This window comes from Acinonyx jubatus, chromosome C2 (assembly GCF_027475565.1).
Source record: "Acinonyx jubatus isolate Ajub_Pintada_27869175 chromosome C2, VMU_Ajub_asm_v1.0, whole genome shotgun sequence".
Taxonomy (NCBI): domain Eukaryota; kingdom Metazoa; phylum Chordata; class Mammalia; order Carnivora; family Felidae; genus Acinonyx; species Acinonyx jubatus.
In genome coordinates, this window is record NC_069384.1 from 86,189,199 (window position 1) to 86,205,737 (window position 16,539).

The window sequence follows — 16,539 nt, forward strand, 5'->3', positions numbered from 1 at the left end:
CAAAAATATGTTGCTAAGGTTTTGTGTTGTTTGAGAGAGAGAGAGAGCGAGAGCGAGCACGAGGCGGGGAGGGGAAGAGACAGGGAGACACAGAATCTGAAGCAGGCCCCAGGCTCTGAGCTGTCAGCACACAGCCAAACATGGGGCTCAGACTCACCACAAGACCATGACCTGAGCCAAAGTTGAGTGCTTAACCAACTGAACCACCCAGGCACCCCTGGTTATTCTTTTGTTTTGTTTTTTAAGGTGTTTTATGGTTTCAGGTCTCACGTTTAGGTCTTTACTCCATTTTGAGTTTATTTTTGTTTGTGGTGTAAAGTGGTCCAGTTTCATTCTTTTGCATGTAAATGTCCAGTTTTCCTAACTCCATTTATTTAAGGAGTGTCACCCCCCCCCCCCCCCATTGCATCCTTTGTCATAGACTAATTGGCCGTATAAACATACATTTATTTCAGGGCTCTGTCCTGTTCTGTTGATCTGTGTGTCTGTTGTTGTGTCAGTACCATACTGTTTTGATTACTGTGGCTTAGTAGTATGGTTTGAAATCTGGAATTGTGATACCTCCAGCTTTGTTCTTTCTCAGATTGGCTATTCAGCTTTGGCTATTCAGGGTCATTTGTGGTTCCATACGGATTTTAGGATAATTTGTTGTGGTTCTGTGAAAAATGCTATTAGTGTTTGCCTGGGGATTGCATTGAATCTGTAGATCGCTTTGGGTAGTATGGACATTTTAATAGTATTCTTTCAATCCATGGGCATGGTATATTTTTCCATTTTTTTTAAATTGGATTGTTTTGCTTTTGAGTTGTCCAAGTTCTTTGTTTTGGATCTTAACCCCTTATCAGATACAGGATTTACAAATATTCTCTCCCTTCCAGTAGGTTGCTTTTTCATTTTATTGATGGTTTCCTTTGCTGTGCAGAAGCTTTTTGGTTTGATATAGACCCACTTGTTTATTTTTGCTTTTGTTGTCATTGCTTTGGGTGTCCAATCCAAAAAATCATCACCAAGACAGATGTCAAGGAGCTTACCACCTATGTTTTCTTCTAGGGCTTTTATGGTTTCAGGTATTCAAGGGTTTAATCCGTCTTGAATTTATTTTTGTGTATGGTGTAAGATAGTGGTACAGTTTCATTCTTCTGCTTGGGGCTCTCCAGTTTTTCCAACACTATTGAAGAGACCATCTTTCGTTGTCATAAATTGACCACATATGCATGGGTATATTCCTGGTTTCTCTGTTCTATTGATCCATATGTTCATTTTTATGCCAATACCATACTGTTTGGTTACTGTGGCTTTGTAATGTAATTTGAAATCAGAGAGCATGATGCCTCCAGTTTTGTTCTTTTGTCTCAAATTTTCTTTGAAACCACAAAAGACCCTAAATAGCCATACAGATTTTAGGATTATTTGTATTTTTGTGTAAAATGTATTTTGTGGAATTTTGATAGGGATTGCATTGCATCTATAGCTTGTTTTGAGTAGTATGGGCATTTTAACAATATTCCTTCAATCCACTAGAATAGAATGGCTTTCCATTGATTTGTGTCTTTAGTTTCTTTCATTTTTTCTATTTTCAGTACACAGGTCTTTCACCTCCTTGGTTAAATTTATCCCTAGGTATTTTATTCCTTTTGATGCAGTTGTAAGTGGGATTGTTCCCTTGATATCTTTCTGACAGTTAATTATATGTGTATAGGAACACAATAGATTCTTGTATGTTTTGTATGTGTTGCAGCTTTACTGAATTTATTTCTAACGGTTTATTAGTAAAGTCTTTAGGGTTTCCTATATATAATAGATCATCTGCAGATAGTGACAGCTTTATTTCTTCCTTTCCAATTTGGATGCCTTTATTTCCTTTTTCTTGCCTAATTGCTCCGGCAAGGATTTCCAGTAACATTAAAGTGGGAAGTGTGGGCATCCTTGTCTTGTTCCTGATGTCAGAGGAAAAGCTTTCAGCTTTTCATTGTTGAGTATGATGTTATCAGCTTGTCCTTTATGACCTTTATTATGTTGAGGTACATTTCCTTCATACCCACCTTTCTTGAGGGTTTTTATCATAAATGGATGCTGCATTTTGTCAAATGCCTTTTCTTCATCTACTGTGATGATCATACAGGTTTTATCTTTCATTTTGTTAATGTACTGTGTCACATTGATTTGTGGATGTTGAGCCATCCTTGCATCCCTGATATAAGTCCGACTTGATTATGGTGTGTGATTGCTTTAATGTATTGTTGAATTTGGTTTGCTAATATTTTATTGAGGTTTTACATCTGTGTTCATCAGAGATAGTGACCTGTAATTTTCTTGTGGTGTCCTTGTCTGGAATGATTGGCCAGGCACATGGTCACATGTTGATCTCACTTAATCCTCATAGCAACCCTGTGAGGTAGATGGTGTTGCTTTGTTTTACAGCTGAGGAAACTGATCCTCAGTGAGATTAAATAACTTGCCAAGGTAACATAACTGCTCGTCCAGATTTTTTGAAGTCCAAATTCAGGATTCAGTTCAGGTATATTTTGGTGCCAGAGCCTGTGCCCCAACACCACTGCTGCACTGCCTCCCAGCTCTGTAGTCTGTACCAACATCCTGCTCTACATCCTGTGTTGTAGCCATATATTTCTGGTGGCCAGTTTCTGAACGTGCATTGCTCTTTCCCAGTTTATCGCTCTTTTACAAGTTGTTTCCTTTGCCTAGAATTATGCTATCTTTGCTCCAGTTTTGCTCCTATGACTCCAGTTCATTGAGTCCCCATCATCTGAAAAGACTCACCAGAGTCCTCCAGTTGGATTTATTCTCCCATTTATTGGAAGGCTTCATGGCATGGTAGAAAGTGCGTGGGTTCACATTTTAATTATTCTGTGGCCTTGAGCAAGTTTAACTTCTTTGATGCTTGGTCGCTTTGCTGTAAAGCAAAGGTTGGTGGAGACGATTAAATGGAATGACATGGAAAGAACTTACTAATAAGTGGGAAGGCCTTACTCCTGTAGCACTTTGGACTTGTGTTATAGGGCTGATCACAGCTGGCCTTGTTTTATATAGCTCCTTGTGCACATTTGCCTCTGCTACTTGTACTTGGTTGGAGAATTCTGTGCCTTAATCCCCTTTATATCTCACCAGCCTCCCAAACACAATTGCATGGGTGCAGGTGCTCACTGAATCATCTCCTGTGATTTCAAGTAACCACATGTATGTAAAGTGACAAAATGATGACATGTTATATTTAAAGACCTTCCCTCTTGGTTTCCCCCTCACTTCTAGAAATATTAGCTAACAGTATACTTAAGTATGGTATAAACACATGACACAATAGAAATGTATGCAATTTTATGCAATATTATTTATTTTAAATTAAAAACCGATTAAAAAACAGAAAAACAGATTTTTCCTTTGTTACTTGGAGTGGGAAATATATCGCTTTTCTCTTGTACAAAGATGTCTTGTATTATGGTAGACAATATGAATTTCAGCCTTTATTTGGAGTAATTTTATATTCAGTTTGATAATGGATAAGTGTTCATAAGAGTAAGTTCTCTGAATGTGAATAGAGTCTTCGCGTGATTGGCAAGTAACTGTTATTTGTAGTATGCTTATATTCCAACATTTTGATTTTTACTGATTTGCACTATTTAGTAATTTTCATGTGCAGTTTAATTGTGCTGTTAATATTACAAGCCCTGTAGGAGGGCCAGGATTTTTGTCTGCTGCTGTAACTGTGGTGCCCAGAATAGTACCTGACACAATGTTCAATGGATTTTTTTTTTTTACTGAATGACTGAATTAAGAAAGACAGCCTAAGCAAGGATTTTCATAAAGCTTAAAATCAGAGAACCCTGTTTTTAGAATATAGTCTTGGACTCTACCATTTTTGGAACATGGCTCAGGCCATCACTATCCTTTCTGGAAATTCTTTTCATTGTCGGAAAATGGACTAAATTATTCCTTGCCAAATGAAGTTTCTCAGCCCACAATTTGACTACGAATGAGAGAATCAAATCATGTGTTTGTGTAACTGCTTAAGAACATCCTTACATAGAGATATTCTAAGTGTTATAAATAGGTTGAAAGGGCAGCTAAAAGGATCCTGTGTTCCATCTGGTCTTTGCTACAAGCAGAGGCAGGCATTTTCCCCTTGGCTGACTGGAACGAGTTGTCCATTTGGGGCATTTATTCAGCAAATACCATGTGCTGCCTCTTTGCACAGGAGTCGACTAAGCTCAGTAGGGAAAAGCAGTTGAAAGAGGATACTACCCTAATTTTTGAGAGGAAAAAACAGTTTCAAGTCTAGTAGGAAGAATTGTGCTTCTGATTTTCCCATGTATATGAATCCTCTAAATTTGTTGGGAAACTCCTTTGAAAACATTTTGTTGCTTAGTAAATGTTATTTTGTCATATTGATTCCTGTTTCACCATCTTCTTTTTGATAATTTCCTTCAGATTTAAGGTCATTTTGAAATGCTATCATATAATGCTTAAGCATAAACATCTGCTTACATAGAAGGGCCTTGCTATTAATATAAAAATATAGATGTGACTCAGTATCAGCTGTTCCTTATTAACATAAATTATTTTCTTGATGTATCCTATCTTCATATTGGAGCTGAAATATTTTATTCCTAATTGCAAGTATGCTGTATATAGATACTAAGCATTTTAAAGATGTGTTGTAGACATTAAAAAATACTTCTGAAATGACCTGGGTTATGCTATAAATATCCTTCCCATCACCTCAACTTCTAAATGCCAGAACAAACCAAAAGGGAACCCTGAACCTTTTTGCTGAAGCTTAGTAATAAATATAACTCAGGATACTATGGGCTTATTAAACCAACCTAGTTCATTTTTACTCATGGGGATACAATTTAAAATCTTTTAATCATAAACCAAAAGTATATTTGTGCAATGGAATAGAATTGAGAGTCCTTAAATGAACCCATTTATCTAGGGCCGATTGATTTTCAACGAGGATAACAAGGCCATTTGAGAGAGAAAGAATAGTCTTTCCAACAGATGGTGCTGGAACAACTGGGTATCCACATGCAGAAGAATGAATTTGGACTCCTACCTCAAACCATTTACAAAAATTAACTGAAAATGGTACCTAAATATAAACGCTAAAAGTATAAAATTCTTAGAACTAAGCATAGCTGTTAATCTTTGTGACCTTGGATTAGGCAATAGTTTAAATTTTAATGTTTTTGTTATTTATTTTGAGACAGCGAGCGTGCATGAGTGGAGGAGGGGCAGAGAGGGAGACACAGAATCTGAAGCAGGCTCCAGGCTTTGAGCTGTCAGCACAGAGCCTGATGCAGGGCTTGAACTCACAAACCGTGAGGTCATGACCTGAGCCAAAGTCAGACGTTTAACCAACTGAGACACCCAGGTGCCCCTGGCAGCAGTTGAATATGACACTGAAAGCCTAAGCAACGGAAGAAATCGATAAATCAGACTTCATCAAAATGAAAAACTTGTATGTAAGGACAGTAATGAAGAAAATGAAAAGACAGTCTACAGAATGTGAGAATAATTTATAGTATAGAATACTATATTCTGTAGAATAGTTGTAAATCCTATATCTGATAAAGGTCTAGTACCCAGAATGTATATAAAGAACTCCTACAACTCAACAATAACATAATTGAAAAATGGGCAAAGGGGGGACGCCTGGGTGGCTCAGTCAGTTAAACGTCTGACTTCGTCTCAGGTCATGATCTCGCGGTTTGTGGGTTTGAGCCCCGTGTCGGGCTCTGTGCTGACAGCTCGGAGCCTAGAGCCTGCTTCATATTCTGTGTCTCCCTCTCTCTCTGCCTCTCCCCTGCTCATGCTCTGACTCTGTCTTTCAATAATAAATAAATGTTAAAAAAATTAAAAAAAAAATGGGCAAAGGATTTGAATAGACATTTGTCCAAAGATCTACAAATGGCCAATGAGCATATGTGCAGATGCTCACCATTACTAATCATTAGGGAAATGCAAATAAAAACTATAGTAAGATACTACTACTTCACAACCATGAAAATGTCTATAATAATAAAGAGAACAGTATTGGTGAGGATGTGAAGAAATTGGAAAGCTCCTAATACATTCCTGGTTGGAATGTAAAATGGTACAGCTGCTGTGATAAAAACATTTTGACATTTGATTAAAAAATTAGAGTTAGCGTATCACCTGCCATTCCTAGGTATATACCCAGAAGAATTGAAAACGTGTACACGCAACTTGTATGTGAATGTCCACAGCATCGTTATTCATTAAAAACCAAAAAATGGAAACGTAAATGTCCATCAGTTAATGGATAAACAGTGGGATAAATCCATACAGTGGAATATTACTCAGCCATAAAAAGAAATGAAGTACTGATGCACCACAATATGGAGGTACCCTGAAAACCTACATTAAGTGAAAGAAGCCAGACAAAAGGTCATATTCTAGGATTCCATTTATACAAAATGTCCAGAATAGGCAGTCCATAGAGATAGAAAGTAAACTAGTGATTATCAAGGGATGAGGGAATTGGGAAGCACAGGGTTTTTTTGTTTTAATGATAAATGTTCTGGAATTGATGGTGAATGTACTGACCACTGAATTTTAAGTAAAGATCATGTGGTACAGTAAAAGGTATATTTGTAAGTCTACATTTTCAATGAAAAATAGCATTTTAAATCCTATTCAGAGATTTCTATGTTTAAATGTATTATAATCATCTTTCAGGATGCCAGGAAAGCATGTAATGATGCAACACTTATTCAGGTAAAGTTATTTTTTTTCTTCATTTTAGTAATTCACATGAAATAGCTTAACACTGATACAAATGACATGTAGATGGTATTTGTGAGTATTTAATTGAAAAAAATGAGATCTCTATTTAAAAACACTTTGTAATTTGTCAGATGCTGTATATATGCTATTTAAAGCATACTTGTTAAAATAGAAGACTGTGGAAAAATAAATAGTATAAAAACATGTAGATTCATATGTATTTTTTTAGGTTAGCTTCTGACTCGTTTTGATATGCCCTGATTAACTTTTTTTTTTTTTTTTTTTTTTACATAAACTCTTAGGAAGGTTTCATTAGCTTAACTAATACTGATAATTTTTATTAAGGAAATGTATGCTAAAGCTTGCTTTCCTATAGACAGTTAAAATTATACATGTTTCATTTGATCATTTGATTTTTATTTGTTGCTGTTTTTTTTACTAAAGTTGGGAGGTATGTCTATTCTTTTTAAAAGTTGATAGTCTGTAGTAGATATTCTCACTGGAAGGTGTGTCAATAGGATAATTTCAAATCGTACTTTTTCTTCAATTTACTGATCCTATATCTATAATGACTCTGGAATTATTTAAACTACCTTCAGTTGCTATCAGTTTGTTTTATGTCTTATGCCTATTGTTTCTACCTTATTTTCTGAGCTACATCTAAGGTAGAGAATAACATTCTTGGTGCTTTCTAAAGATCACATCAAATATGGATTCCGTGGGTCGAATACAGATGCGAACGAGACGTACGCTGAGGGGTCACCTAGCTAAAATCTATGCGATGCACTGGGGATACGATTCAAGGTTTGTACCTGGCATAATCCAACTATTGGAATTATTTTCATTAAGATTCCTCATTTGCATTTTCTTTGTTTTAAAACAAGCAATATTATGAGGTGTTTATAGAAAATGCTTCAAATATGAACATTTGGCTTTTACTAAAAATCATTCATTGACACTTTAAATGTTTTGAAGCCTTTAATATGGAAAATAAGTTTACCTCTGAAAAATCTCCTTTATCAGATGATCCATGTAAAATGGTTAGGATTTCTTTTCTTTGCAGTGTATTGTTATTACTGTTTTTCTTAATGTGCCAAAGGCAGCTTCACTGTATATTGATGTTAATTTCAGTTAATAGGCAATATTTGAATATTATTGCTATGTACAAGTTACTGTATATTGCTATAATTACCACCTAAAAATCACAAAAGATGTAATTACATAATACAAGTACACTCATACATCTTCTGTTTCCCTAACCCCAGTATGCATGTGTATGTGTGCACACATACATGGCTGCTGTCTGGTTTGCATTGGATGGTTGGTCATAGGCTTACAGAATAACTACAATTGCAGATCGGCCTGCTGTCATAGTGGTTGACTTGTTTCTTTGATTTGATCAGTCTCATTGGGAAAAGTCCCAACTAAAAAATTATTTTCTTAAGTTTACTTATTTTGAGAGCGTGTGCGTGAGCAGAGGAGGGGCAGAGAGAGAGGGAGAGAGCGAATCCCAAGCAGGCTCCATGCTGTTAGTGCGAGCTTGATGCAGGGCTGGATCTCACAAACCATGGGATCATGACCTGAGCTGAAATCAAGAGTTAGGTGCTTAGCTAACTGAGCCACCCAGGTGCCCCAAGAAATTATTTTTTAATAGAAGCTGCACATTTATGCTTTCCCAGGAGAAACTAAAAAGGTTGTGCCTACTTCAGGTGTCTTCCTGTTTCTTGGCATATCTCAGTGTAAATGGGATACTTGGGTACAGTATTATATTATTATTTTTTTAATGTTTTTATTTTTGAGACAGAGACAGAGCATGAGCAGGGGAGGGGCAGAGAGAGAGGGAGACACAGAATCCGAAGCAGGCTCCGGGATCTGAGCTGCCAGCACAGAGCCCGATGTGGGGCTCGAACCCACGGACTGTGAGATCATGACCCAAGCTGAAGTCAGACACCCAACTGACTGAGCCACCCAGACGCCCCTGGGTACAGTATTATAGAAATGTGCCTCCTATGGGGTGACTGGATGACTCAGTTGGTTAAACAATCGCCTCTCAATTCCAGCCCAGGTCGTGATCTCAGAGTCGTGAGATCAAGCCGCACATCAGGCTCTGGGCTCTGTGCTGAGTGTGGAGCCTGCTTAAGATTCTCTGTGTTGTGTCTCTGTCACTCTGTCACTCTCTCTACAAAAAAAAAAAAAAAAAAGTGCCTCCTAGGAGGGGGAAAAATAAATAATGGACAGGTGGCATAAAGTTAGGCCGAATGTTTTACTGTTTTTCTTAAAGAAGTTTAAGATAAAAAAAAAAGTTTGCCCATTGCTGCAGCGAACTTTTCACTCAAAATATAATCACTTGAAATAATTACTTGAATAAATTACTTTCCTCAGAATTTCTCAAGACTATTACTCTTCATAGAAAAACATCAAGGAACCTGTCTTTAGCAGTTCATCACTTAATAGTTCTTCTCACCACGATGCTGATGATGCCAATTGATTTTTTTTTTTTAAGTTTATTTAGAGAGAGAGAAAAATGAGAATGAATCCCAAGCAGGTTCCCTGCTGTCAGTGCAGAGCCTGATGCAGGGCTCAATGTCATAAACCATGAGATCATGACCAGAGCTGAAATCAAGCGTTGTACGCTTAACCTTCTGAGCCACCCAGGTGCTCCAGATGCCAATTGATTTTTACAGAATCTATTTCTGGTTCTGTCTTGCGTCCTAAAGTTAGATCTTCACTTTCATAAAGAATTTGCTGCAGTTGCTACATAAAATCCTGCTAATGTTATATATACCTGTGGGGAAGGAGGGATCTGGGTGGGTTGGTGACAGGGATAGGAAGGTGACTTTTTGTCACTGGATTTTTTTTTTTTTTTGTATCTTTTAAATTTTATACCATAGTGAAAAATTTCCAAAGGAAAACAAGAAGTTCAATAACTAATAGTTACTTAGAGTTCTTATTTAGCCAGCAAACAAAGCCTTCTGCAGTTGAAGCCCAGTCTGCTTTTCTCACCTGTTATTTCTCACACACTCTCTGCAACTGGAAAATTCACAGTTCTTGAAACACTGTATTTTTCTACCTTTTGTCATTGAACATAGCCTCCTCACAGAATATAGACTTTTCTCTGCCTTTAGCTCTCAGAATTCCATTTTTCATCATGCATTTTTAGCAAGACTACTTGATTAACTCAACCAGCACTTATTTGGCCCTCTTCTGTTTTTCTGTGGCGTTGATTATATACCACCCCTCTGACAATTTTCACTTAATTTATTGTGAACATGTGTAAGTATCTTCTTCTCTGCTAGATGCTAGAGACCTCAAGGGCGGGTGGCATATCCTGCACCACACCTGTAATTCTGTGTTGCATTCACAGGCTCTCAGTTGAGATTTTTATATGAAGTGAAATATGGTTGTTAGGCTTATATCTACTCTGTTGTCTTTAAAGTCTGTAAATAATCAGTAAGCTAATATCTTCAGAATCTTGAATAGGAACTAGAATGTTGCAATAAAAAAGTTGAATCATTAAAAAAAAAGTTTAATCATAACCAGAGACATTTTTAAAATGTTTAAATTTTACTCAATTGTATTTATTGAAAACTTTGGCATGCAGAATAAATTTGACAGGATATTTTCTGGTATCAAGTTTTTAACTAGAAAAATTGTATTTTTCTTTTCTGAAGTGTTCTACATTAATGCAGTGCATGACTAAACTATTTTTTTCTTCTAAGTGTCAAATTATTTTTGTGTTTGTTCCTATAGGTTACTCGTCAGTGCTTCTCAAGATGGAAAATTAATTATTTGGGATAGCTATACAACAAATAAGGTAGGATTTCTTAAGAGAGTGATTAAATAACCTTTTATTTGGCTTGGTGTCCAACAGTTTTTTCCTTTATTTGTTACTTCAGACTTTAATTTCCTTCAAAGATAAATTTATTTTCTCTATTTTAATCTAGTTCCTCTCTTGGGCTTAGTGTTTGTTTTTAATATTAAGCCCTTTTATGTTCCCAAGGACAACCGCAGGAATATTGTTCAGTGTGTTTTACTCGAGTATCATATTTTGTATTTGAATATTAGAAAAGAATGTGCATCAGTTTTAAATATGTGATTTTTTAAATTTTATTTCTTAAGTTTTATTTATTTCAGTAATTTCTACACCCAGTGTGGGGCTCGAATTCATGACCTCGAGATCAAAAGTTGGATGCTCTTAAAAAATAAATAAGTAGGGGCGCCTGGGTGGCTCAGTCAGTTGGGCGTCCTACTTCGGCTCAGGTCACGATCTCGCGGTCCATGAGTTCGAGCCCCGCGTCGGGCTCTGGGCCGATGGCTCGGAGCCTGGAACCTGCTTCCGATTCTGTGTCTCCCTCTCTCTCTGCCCCTCCCCCGTTCATGCTGTGTGTCTCTCTGTCTCAAAAATAAATAAACGTTAAAAAAAAAATTAAAAAAAAAAAAAAAGTAAATAATAGTTATATGCTCTTCTGACTTAGCCAGACAGGTGCCCCTGTAAATGATTTTTTTTTTTTTTAATTCCCATTTCCTAATGTGGCAATGACCCTGAGATTTTTGTTTCTAGTTGTGGGTGTGCCAGAATGCTACTGTGAACCCTTTCTTTGGTACTCTAGGCATTGATTTTTGTTTCTGGAGTGCTCAGAAGATGCAGTAGATTAGAGGTGGCTTATATCTTCTAGATTACAACTTCTTCCCATCTTTTGGCAGACCCCAGGGGGTCTTGCTGTTTTGTCCATTGGAAGGAATCCTTGATGAAAAAGTGTGGAGTGGTAGGGGAAAAGCTTCAGGAAAACTTACATCAAATACCTGTTAGATTCTATATATACTTATATCACTGTTTTTACTAAAGTTTTAAAAGTACAGTTTTGTGAAACAAACAGCTTCAGTCTGGTTGAGATTTTAAAGCTGGCAAGACAGATTTGTAACAGTTTTTCTATATTAATCTAACCATCCAGCATGTCTTTCAACTATATTTTCCTAGAACAAAAATAGAGTTTTAAAGATATTTTAGATTTAAATAAGAACATAATAGTAATAATACAATGTGTTGATTCTCTGGACTATTTAGCCTTGCTATTCCCATATACACTAAATTTTGCCACCTACGTGGAAATAATTGGTATTGGGTAACAAGGCACCAGAATCGTGTGGGCAGATCAGTGCAAACTATTACCATTTTTTGAATTTGAGCAGAGTATATATCCTATTATTAGAAGGACATACTGCCATCTTTTCATGGAAGAACCATTTTAATTGCTTCTGAGACTTGTGTCGTTCAGTGCTATAGTGGAGGAAATTCTTCTTTTGAGTGTTATTGCCAAAACAAAGAATTTTGTTCTTTAACATTTTGCATTTAAAATTTTGAATGGGTAGATTGATATTGAAACATCCTGTGTCCTTGCTTCTTTTAAAATAATAATTTTTTAATGTTTATTAATTAATTGAGAGAGAGACAGAGAGAGAGAGAGAGAGAGTGAGTGTGCATGCGATTAGGGGAGGGTCACAGAGAGAGAATCCCAAGCAGGCTCCGTGCTGTCAGTGCAGACCCCACCACAGGGCTCTAGCTCATGAACCGTGCGATCATGACCTGAGCCGAAATCAAGAGTTGGACCCTTAGTGACTGAGCCACCCAGGTACCCCAAGAGAATTTCTGATGAGAACACTTAAATCTGAATGAATTGAGGTTAATACAGAAAAAAATAGGTATTTTAGTATGTATTAGTATTTTTCATTGTTCACTTAAACCATTGCATTTTTAATTCAGTTTATTTTTATTTATTTATTTTAGAGCAGGCGTTGAGTGGGGGAGGTACAAAGGGAGAGTGAGAGAGAATCTCAGGCTCCATGCTCAGCATGGAACCAGATGTAGGGCTTGATTCCATGATGCTGAGGTCATGGCCTGAGCCGAAATCAAGAGCCAGATGCTTAACCATGCTAAGCCACCCAGGTGCCCCTCGGCTTATTTTTAGATGCATTTAATTTTTAGTAATATTTGCTTCATTGTAAATAGGTTTGAAAAGTGGACTGTTTTTGTAATCTTGGTAACAGTTTTTGTGTGTTATATTTGTTGTACAGATGCACGCTATTCCTCTGAGGTCCTCCTGGGTGATGACCTGTGCCTATGCACCCTCTGGTAATTATGTTGCATGTGGAGGACTGGACAACATCTGCTCTATATATAACTTAAAAACCAGAGAGGGAAACGTGAGAGTGAGCCGAGAGTTACCAGGTCACACAGGTGAGCTTCACTAAGTAGTGTCCTTTCCTTCCAAGTAGGAGGACTCCTAAAGAATGAACCAAACCGATCAAGGGGAATGAGTGACAGATTGTGCTCGGCTGCTGAAGGTTGAGTGTCAGTCAAGTGAGAGTAGAAATTACTATGAATCAGGAACACACATACTTTATACTTATACAAGTGATGACCATAACTTTAATAAAAACATAAAAAGAAAGCAAAATAATTTTGTTTTCTCTACAACCATCTAACAATGATGGGATTTTGGCATCTGTACTTAGTTATGTAACTGGAAGTATGTATTAGATACACCGTGTAAAACACTTAAAAATGTGATAATGCATTGCCTTATTTGCCAATATGTACACCCCAGTGTGTATACAGTAGTGTATAGCATTTGCTTAGTGGTGTTAATAAGGAATTTATTTCCACTTACCAGGTTTCTGCCTCTCTGAATCCTTGACCGTGTTTTTTTATAAAAATCTCTAATGTCATTTTTCTGCCATTTCCATATTTGAAATACTGGTGAATTCTGAGCATTCACATGACCCACTCCCCCACCCCCCCCCCCCCCCCCATGAAGCCTTCCCTGAGGTGGGTCTAATTTCTCACAGTATTGTTGAAGGATTTCCCTATGTACTCAGCCCAGTCTGTCATAGATGATAGATATTTGTGTAAAGGAATCTCTCAGGTAATTCTAGTAGACAGAAGGGACTCTTGCCTTAATTATAATTCTCAGAGTGTCCAATAAGATGCCATTGACATAGTAAATATCAGAGCTTTTGATACAATTTAGTTGCAGATAGTATAGAACTTGAAGTAACTAAAAGTAGACCTACAGATTATACTAACACTTGTCGCCGTGTATTGATTTAGAAAAATCTATAGTATTACTATTTCACATGGTAATTGAGTTCATGAACCACAGCCAACCTAAAATGTGTTGCTTTCATGCTTGTAGGCTACTTGTCCTGCTGTCGATTTTTAGATGACAGCCAAATTGTCACAAGTTCAGGAGATACAACTTGGTAAGTGTGGCCCACAAGAATACTGATTTGGGGGTTGAGGGTGGTAGTAGGAACTACTTATAAGAATTATAAGTCTTACATAAGTCTTATATCTTATAAGAACAAGATATAATTGTCATTATTATAATTTATTTTTGATTATAGTGCTTTGTGGGACATCGAAACTGCCCAGCAGACCACCACATTCACTGGGCATTCTGGAGATGTGATGAGTCTTTCTCTGAGTCCTGACATGAGGACTTTTGTTTCTGGTGCTTGTGATGCCTCTTCAAAATTATGGGATATTCGAGATGGAATGTGTAGACAGTCTTTCACTGGACATGTGTCAGATATTAATGCTGTCAGTGTAAGTAAATAGAATTTCTAAGGAAAATTTATTGTGCATTTAAACTGTTGAAGTCTACAACATGATTTTAACAACAGAAACTCCAAACGGGTAATCGCAAGTAGTTTAAGCTCAAATAAGTACCCAGTGCATATGAGAATGAACTAGTCATATGTAGTTACAATTATTTTATGTATGTCAGATGCCAAACTGTATAGATGTGACTAGGATTTCCAAAAGTACTATGATTGCAATTTATAAAAAATTTTTCTTTCTTTTTTAAGAGTGAGAGAGCAAGCCAGGGAGGGGCAGAGGAGAGGGAAACAGAATCTGAAGCAGGTTCTGCACTATCAGTGCAAAACCTGACGTGGGGCTCGAACTCACAAACCGTTGAGATCGTGACCTGAGCTGAAGTTGGATGCTTAAGTGACTGAGCCAAGCAGGTGCCCCTCAGGAGTAGAATTTAGTGATTCATTAGTTACATACAATACCCAGTGTGCATCATAACAAGCACCCTCCTTAATTCCCATCACCCATTTAGCTCATCCCTCAACCCACCTACCTTCCAGCTACCTCAGTTTGTTCTCTATAGTTAAGAGTCTCTTATGGTTTGCATCCCTCTCTTTTTTTATTTCATTTTTCCTTTTCTTCCCCTCTGTTCATCTATTTTGTCTGTTTTTTTAAATGTTTATTTATTTTTGAGAGAGACAGAGTGTGAGCAGGGAAGGGCAGAAAGAAAGGGAGACACAGAATCTGAAGCAGGCTCCAGGCTCTGAGCTGTCAGCACAGAGCCCAATGCAGGGCTTGAACTCATGAACCACAGGATCATGACCTGAGCTGAAGTCAGGTGCTTAACTGACTGAGCCACCCAGGTGCCTCCATCTATTTTGTTTCTTAAATTTGACATATGAGTGAAATCATCTGGTATTTGTCTTTCTCTGACTTATTTTGCTTAGCATAATACACTCTAGTTCCACTACGTCATTGCAGATGGTAAGATTTCATTATTTATTTTTTAATGTTTATATATTTATTTAGAGCACATGTGCACAACTGGGGAAGGGGCAGAGAGAGAGAGAGGGAGGGAGGGAGAAAGAGCAAGAGCACAAACTGGGGCTGTATTTCCATGAACCATGAGATCATGACCTGAGCTGCAATAAAGAAATCGAGGGTCGGACACTTAACTGACCCAGCTACCCTGGCATCCCAAGATTTCATTCTTTTTGATGGCTGAGTAATAACAACACTCCCATTTCCCCCCGCAGCCTTTGTGCAGCTGTTGTAATTTTACTTTTATATATTTTAAACTCCACAGTACATTGATAACTGCTTTTGCTTTGAGGAGCTGATACTCTTTAAGGGACATTTAAAAAATAAAGTCTTTGTTTACTTACCTAGCTACCATTTTCTGTTTTCAGTCTTGTTTATAGATTCAGATTTTCATCTATTTTCCTTCTTCTTGAAGGGCTTCCTTTAACATTTCTTATAGTGTAAATCTGCTAAAGTCCTTTGGCTTCTGTATGTCTAAAATATTTTTGGGGTGCCTGGCTGGCTCAGTCAGGGGAGCGTGTGACCTGTGAACCCAGGTTTGTGAGTTCGAGTCCCGTGTTGGGTGTGCAGATTAACTTAAAATTGTTAAAAGTTTTTTTTTTTTTTATTTTGCCATCATTTTTTAAAGGTATTTTCACTTTTTTTTTCTTTTGATACTATAAAGATGTTATTCCATTGTTTTCCATGTTGGTACTGATATGAAATGTGCTTTCATGCTTATATTTGGCCTCTACAGAGTGTGTCCTTTGTTTTTCTCTGGCTGCTTTTAATATTTTCTCTTTTGGTTAAGCAACTTTATTATGATGTATCTTGTGTAATTTTCTTCACATTTCTTGTGTCTGGATCTGTGGGTTACAATTTTCGTCAAAATCGGAAAATTTTCAGCCATTATCATTCAAATATATTTTTCGTCTCCTCTCCTTTGGGGGCTCCAAATACATACATATTAAGACAGTTGAAGTGTTCCCACAGTTCGCTTATGCTGTGTTACTTTTATTTTTCAGCCTTCTTTTTTGCTGTTTTTCACTCTGGATAGTTTCTGTTGCTAGGTCTTCCAGGTCGCTACTCTTCTGCAGTGTCTAATCTGCCATTAAGCCCATATGGTGTACGTTTTAATCAGACATTGCTTGTATCCTTGT

General features: G+C 37.1%; 1 protein-coding gene across 1 annotated transcript in view; it reads left to right on the forward strand.

Annotated features, from left to right (window-relative positions):
• GNB4 (G protein subunit beta 4) overlaps nucleotides 1-16,539 on the forward strand; it is a 57,188-nt gene that overhangs the window by 28,951 nt on the left and 11,698 nt on the right. Inside the window, exons 3-8 of the mRNA XM_027061388.2 lie at nucleotides 6,718-6,756; nucleotides 7,463-7,569; nucleotides 10,516-10,579; nucleotides 12,838-13,000; nucleotides 13,959-14,025; nucleotides 14,170-14,371. Coding sequence (XP_026917189.1) covers nucleotides 6,718-6,756; nucleotides 7,463-7,569; nucleotides 10,516-10,579; nucleotides 12,838-13,000; nucleotides 13,959-14,025; nucleotides 14,170-14,371 — 642 coding nt within the window. The remainder of the gene's footprint in view (nucleotides 1-6,717; nucleotides 6,757-7,462; nucleotides 7,570-10,515; nucleotides 10,580-12,837; nucleotides 13,001-13,958; nucleotides 14,026-14,169; nucleotides 14,372-16,539) is intronic.